Source organism: Pangasianodon hypophthalmus, chromosome 24 (assembly GCF_027358585.1).
Source record: "Pangasianodon hypophthalmus isolate fPanHyp1 chromosome 24, fPanHyp1.pri, whole genome shotgun sequence".
Classification (NCBI taxonomy): Eukaryota; Metazoa; Chordata; class Actinopteri; order Siluriformes; family Pangasiidae; genus Pangasianodon; species Pangasianodon hypophthalmus.
The window spans coordinates 12,433,286-12,440,439 of NC_069733.1; the positions used below are offsets into that span (position 1 = coordinate 12,433,286).

Below are 7,154 nucleotides of genomic sequence, written 5' to 3' on the forward strand. Positions count from 1 at the left end.
TGGTGCTGTGTGTTCATCAGCCCACCCTTTGAGCACATATTTCAAATAAACATATTAAACACTTTCAGAAGTCAGAAGTGAGTCATCACAATGTGCTGGGCATTATAAACTAATGTTCTATGTTCAATGCAATTGTTCACTGCCAAGGAATTTTTAAATGCAGGCAATGATTCATTTGAACCACTGCATATTAGACATGTGCCTAGCCAGTGGCAAAACTTATCAAATTCAGATGTTTAGAAATCCCATGAAAATTGGTAATTGTTTGTATGTGTGAGAGAGAGAGAGAGAGAGAGAGAGAGAGAGAGAGAATGTGTCTTGTGTTCATATACTGGAAACAAACATTTTAGTTGTTTAGTTATATTATGACCAAAAAAATGAAGAATTGAACGTCAGTTGCAGACTTGCAGACCGAGGAAAGCTTTCTGACAGCTCTTGAAGGGTAAAAATAGTCTATAACTCTATGAAAACTTTTTTTCATCAAAATTAAAATGAGTCTTTTTTATAGTTTAGATTTTAGAACTCAACACTACATGTTCTGCTAAATTAAAGATAAATATTTTGAGCTTGGAATAGGATTTTTGTTATATAAAATGTTCCGTGTGAACTGTATACGGTGATGTCCACACCTGAACTACTTCAGGATACACATACACTCGAGCATACTCCCAACTCTAAACAGTGTAAGCAAAGGAATTAAGTGCATTATAACATAAGTCTGGCCTGGACAACCCAACCCCCTTCTCTCTCTCTCCCTCTCTCTCTCTCCCTCTCTCTCTCTCTCTCTCTTCTCCTCTCTCTCTCTCTTCCTCCCGCGGGAAAAATAACAGCCAGTGCTTGCGGTCGCTGGTAACATGGAGCAGATGAGTTCTTCCCGTACAGATGCACAACTCCACGCCACAAGTTGGACTCCGTCCCCCTCATCATAAAAAATAGAGTTGAAAAAAAAAAAAACGTGACCACCAGCTGAAGACATTTTCAGACCGTTGTAAGGAAGTGCAAGGAAGATGTGTTGTTAAAGAGAGAAACGACGAGCCAGTGTGTGATACTCCCACATGATATGATGTTATGGTTATGATAGGATGTTCATGACAGGCACTAAACACAGCTGTATGACAAACATGTTTGTTTTTTATTACCAACCTTTATTATGCACCAATCCTCATAGATCCTTTACTCAAAAAATTTTATGCAGAATATTGCAGAATCTTCCAAAATGTCAATTCATGTTTTAGTTAAAATGTGACGCAACATATACAATTCACAGTCAATTTCCTCTACCGTCTCCTATGTTTATCCCACAATGATCATCCTGACAGATGTTTAGAAGCATTGCCTCTTTTGGTGTATCCAATTTTACCACAATCATTGGCATGCACAAATACCTCTGTGTATTTGCATTTGTGTCTATGCATATCCAGAAAAAAACAAACAAAGTCCATATACGCATTACTGTACTTGAAAATTTTTAACTGTAGAAATTTTTCAAGGTGTCTCCTTGGCCAAACCATTTCTGTGTCCATCCGTGCTGCATTCCTGCAGTGCACCTGTTGCTCAACTTTGCGGCTTTAAAAATATCTGCACTACGAACCTATTTTACTAACTTTTATCATGAGTAGACCTGAGATAAGCCCAGGAATAAACACATAGGTTTCAGGTTAGCATTGTCCATAAATCTTCTTTGCCATGTCACACAGAGCACTATGTACGTAGAATATTTTGAAAGGCCAGATATTTGAAAAATATGATGGCAGTGTGTTTACTTTCTGTTGATAAGATTGAAAATATTTATGATGAATAATTTCCAGGTTTTTACTGAATGCTAGTTTTAAAGTCTCTGCTGTATACGATGGAGTGTAGAATTTATTCTGTATTAATCTCTTTATTTGGGGTTATATTTTATGATCCAGTGACTATGATTTTCTACCTCAGATCAGGTGATTTAAGACACACACACAAAAATGATAGATTGTTAGGTTCATCGTGTTTGGAACAGTACTCATTCTAGTTACACGGTGTAATTCCATTCTTTATAAAGCTCTTAGAAATGTTAAGTGTTCGTATTCAGTAGGATTTGTCTGCCTTTTTTAAAAGTTGAGAGAATCTGAACACAAAAAGCTATGCAATGTGAGTCATTATTTAATATAAGCCTGAGCACAGGCTTCCTTTTTTGTTCTTTCAAGTGTTGTCAAGTTTAATGCTAAAGACGTTTCAACAAAATGCTTATTTTTCACACATTTACAAGGCAGCATGGGTGTGGTGCCATCTCCATTGCGGATGTAAACCATTTTTTACGTTGGTAGGTGACATCCCTTCACGGAAAAGTAAAACATAGGTGCTGCATTGCTTATGTCTCTGGCACAAAATGAAGGGATGAAAATCTCTGAGTGACTGTCCAGTCTTGTAGCCCCATCCAACTTGAAAATTTTAAAGCTCTGGAACACTATTTTGCCCATCTTTTCATGTTCTCTGTTAAAATATCTCACATCTGTACTGTTGCTTCGACCCAAAAGTAAGTGGTTCACCAGTGCATAAAAGTGGTGAACCCAAAAATGTTAATTGCTAGATGGCGTTTCAGTATAAATAGACACCAAAAACGCTGTCAAACCTTATTCTAAAAAAGAGGAAGTGCCAATGAATCTCCAGTTCTAAGCTTCTCACCAGATCATTTTCATTATGTGTACATTCAAAGCCATATGGAGAAACAGAAAGACTTTCCTTTCTCTTTGAGAAATCAAAGTAGACCATCCAGGACATTAACCAGCACTAGGATGTTTGATCCAGGCTGCAAATGGAGCATGGGTTAAACTTATGATTTCATGCATCATTGTATTTGCCCCATAGAACCTAGGCTGTAGCATTAAAGCCTGCCATGTTTACTGTAAAGGCAGTCCCCATGTAGGCTGACCACAAGTGAAGGCAGAAAGGTCTTTCCCCCGACGCAGCATGGCAGGCAGGGATCCTCTGAGGATGTTTAATTCAGACCATTACATTTTGTTTAGTTCCTATTTCCCTGTCTTTTCATTTAAGGTACACTTTGTTTGCTTTGGTGCTGACGACGGCTCCATGGTTTCTGGTCAGTTTAGGAGGAGTATAGAGGCAACCTTAAGGCCACATCTCTGTTTCCTTCGCTCACACTTTCTTTGCATTGTGTCTGTCAAAGCCATGGTGATTAATTGGAGATATTTCAAAATGTTACAGCCATATGGATGTAGCATATGGATCCAACAAGTTGAGGCCATCTGAGTAGTGGAATGAAGAACTCTTAGGTTGATTTATTAATGTTGGGTGTGGAAAATGAAACAGGTCCAAGTATGCTGGGATACCAGTTGCAAACAATTCTTTGGCCTTAATTTTAAGGTTATATTTCCTCTTAGATGAACATCTGTAGAATCGTAAAATAAATAGGCCTCTATTGTACACATGCTTACTTGTTTGCTTTTTATTGAGCCAATAGATTATATATTTTTGTGCTCATGTTTAATACTGTGACGTAGAGAACATTTGTGTGATCATCATGCAAATGCATCATACGTCTTTATGCTTGTCCAGAGACTGCTACTGAAATCAATCCACCAGAGTCTGAACAATCAGCCAAATGTTGACGTCATTTGAGTTTATGAGTGCTTGAATTCTGTGATTTATCCCTTTAAGGTCAGGATTTTTACATCTGTTGTTAACAACATTTTGGACATTTAAGCAACATATCAGAATGCATCATGCATTGGCCAGGTGCCAGACTGTTATCATGATCTAGGATGGCTTGCTTAATATGTGCTTGCTCTTTCAGTGTGCCTCTCCCTTATTTTTCTAAATCTCATCCTCCCTGAGTTCCAGTGTTGCTCTTGGACGACGGACTGTTGCTTAGGTATAACTGAAATCCACTTGTCCAACCCACCACTTCTTTTAAAGTGTGACATTTGGAGTTCTGCTTCTGCCAAGCAGCTGTCTTTCAGTACTTTATCTAGTGATAAGGAACACTAACTATGCTCAAGACTGTCAGGCAGAACCCCAGGCCCAATGTGCGCTCTGTTACTGCTCATTGTGTGCCTCAATAACAGTCAGATTCTCTAGCTGCCAAGTCATGGGCCTGCCACAGTTTAACCTTTTAAGTGATAGCTATGGACAGCAGAATTTTCTTGTAGTTTGGTTGATTTCTTTACATATCACCCAAAACTGAGGCTAAAAGTCATATTTGAAAATAAACAGGAAGTGTATTTTCAAATATATTAATTAAAAGGGAGGAGTTAGAAAATGTAGCCTTTAAGTGTTCAATCCAGTCTACACCCTAAAATGGCCACTGCATTCCAGTAATTTTTATAATAGTAAAAAATTCACTGAATTTAAACATAGATATATATTTTAACTATTACAATTTTTACAGTTTTTACTATTTACTATGCAATAGTAAAAATAATATTTTCACTTCATGTATTTTCTATGGGGCATTTTTTTGCTAATTTGTTGTGATAAGAATTGATAAATTTATTTCCAACAATTCAACTTCTTTTAGTTTCTACAACTGGAAAACAAATGAAGTCACTTCAAGTGACAGTGCAAACTACCAGGTGATTGCTAACAACCCAAATGGTGTACTCTTCATGAATAAGAAGGACCGAAACATTGTGAATGTTGACCCACAGGTAGGAGTGTTTTTTATCACTTTTAAATGTCTATCAGTGTGTATATATAGTGTTTCTTTCTTTCTTTGATATAAGCTGTTCATAGTTTAATTAATCGTAAATAATAGATACTTTACAAGCAAAACTTGGTTTTGGTGCAGTGGGTAGTGTTGTTGCGTCACAGCCTCAGGGTCCCTGGTTTGATCTTGAGTTAGTGTCTGTTTTCTGCGTGGGTTTCATACTGGTTCTCTGGTTCCTTCCACCTCCCAAAAATATGCCTGTAGTTGGATTGGCTATGCTAAAATGTGTGTGCATGGTGCTGTGCAATGGAGTAGCATCCCATTTGGTGTGTATTCTCACCTTGCACCCAGTGTTCCCGGAATCCACCGCAACCCAGAGCAGGATAAAGTGGTTACTGAAAATGAATGAAAACTGATCTTTTAACACAATGAGATATTAGTTATGCTCCCCTTTACTGTTCGATATCATATATGAGGTAGACTGGACATTTTACTTACGTGTTACTTATTGGTTGACAGGATTGTATGCAATCCTTATAAAATACCCTTCCACTTCAAGTTTTCCACTTTAGAAGAGTGGAAAGGTTATTTATTTAACTGCAAAGTTGTTCATAAAGCATAGTGAATCATAAGACCACCCATATTGAAAGTAAGATTGACTGCCACTGCATTATCCTGTGATTTCCAGCCAATCCAGTGGAATCCAGTGGCTCTCTCTTCTTGATTCAAAAATGAACCTGCACTGGATGAATACACTGAAATCCAGACATAATTGCACTGGGGAAAGATCTTTAGATAGGTGCTTCCTTCCCGTCTTTGCACTGGTTTGGTTTGATAAAACACAGGAGAATGTGCAGTGAATTCCAGCCTGGAAAACTGTGCCACTTTGGTTTCTTCATCTCTGCACTTCGAGGACGGGCTATTTTAGTAAAGACGCAGCGCTGCAGACGGGCCGCTTTGAACGCACATTGAGGCCAAGATGGCAGAGGCAAATTGTGCCTGTGGTCGAGCACACCCCAACCAGGACGGCTATTAAAAAACGAAGGGAAGGCTTGAGAAACCCAGACGCCAAAACCACCCAAGCACCCTGAACCCAGCCCAGGCCCCTACTAGTCATGACCTCATTGCCCATATAGATGCATTCCTGCTGAAAAAATGGTACATGAAACTCCAATTTGGTTTGGTTGTTTTGCTTTTTCCTCATTTTTTAATTTTTTGTTTGCAGATAATTGCTGCAGATAAGTGACAGTTTCTGATCATACTACCTATTTGAGCGATTATATATATGTATTTATTAGTCCACTAGAGTGGAGCTTGGAGCTTTGGTTCAAAACAACAAACATCATAAACCAGAATTAAACCAATTGCTGGTTTGTTTGCTTTCTTTCTCCTCTTAAGTGTTACAGGCAGCAGACACATATCTTCATAAAGGGAGGGGGGTTGAATTTTGATTGAAAATTCAGTTCAAATTGCACAATGTATATTAACCAATTTAACAGGAATACCAATGTTTATGAAAATCACAGAATCTGTTAACATGAATGTGAATTTTAATTTAATTGTACAAGCAGATTAATTAGACCTATTGTTCTAAAAACAAGAATTTTCTTTAACTCCACAGGCATCACCTTGTGAACACTCACCCAGAATGCACCTTAAGTCTGATATCTATCTTCATGTTGCCATCTTTGACCATTTTATCAAGTGTACAATCTGACATACACTGGAACTAAAGCACAGGCAGCTTTGTTATTAATATTGTGTAGTGTGTGGTGTGTAGTGCTGATGCTGCTTACCCCATGTTTCCAAAAATCCACACTATGGATGGCTGGAGAAACATTTGGTCTTCAGGTATTTAGTAGTTATAGTGTAAGAACTTTTTTCTTACATTAGCCAAGCTTTAGCTTGTTACAGTTCCTGTTATAGTGCTGAAGGAGCTACCAAGTCAAATTCCTGATTCTGATTCTAAACAAATGCGTAGCAATAAACAATAAATAATCTGCAATAAATAATCTGCAGATTCTTGGCTCACATTTGCTCTCTGCAGACAGCCTTGTTGATGCTTTTATATGAAATACTGTCTATTACTTTATATTACTTTCTTAAATGTCACAGAATTCTCTGTAACATCTTCATGTTTTTGTTCATGTTTTTTTTAATTAATAAATTATTCCTTTTGCTCATCATTGCTGGTTTTATTTGGATCTCACCACATACTTTATGTGTTTATCTGTGACACCATTTTTCAATTTGAATATTACTCCGTAAACATGCCAAAAACGTATCTTGAAAAATCACCTTGCTGGCTTCATATGTCACGGAAATGGAGAGCTGATCACTTCCTGCCCCACTTGTCCTGAAAGACAGACACTGATGGGGGTGTCCTGGAGCCCTGTCCGTGAGCAGTGCCCTACCCTACAGGATGTGTGTGTGCTCAATGCCACTGAACTCCACAAAATGGGATTGAGAGCCTTTAATGCCCTTTATAAGCCACATCATTCAGTCTCTCATC

The 7,154-nt window shown here is 38.0% G+C and overlaps 1 protein-coding gene across 1 annotated transcript in view; it reads left to right on the forward strand.

The window, feature by feature from the left end:
• cfap299 (cilia and flagella associated protein 299) overlaps positions 1-6,828 on the forward strand; it is a 57,553-nt gene extending 50,725 nt beyond the window's left edge. The window contains exons 5-6 of the mRNA XM_026931352.3: positions 4,514-4,643; positions 6,264-6,828. Coding sequence (XP_026787153.1) covers positions 4,514-4,643; positions 6,264-6,359 — 226 coding nt within the window. The 3' untranslated portion in view covers positions 6,360-6,828. The remainder of the gene's footprint in view (positions 1-4,513; positions 4,644-6,263) is intronic.
• The last annotated feature ends 326 nt before the right edge of the window (positions 6,829-7,154 follow it).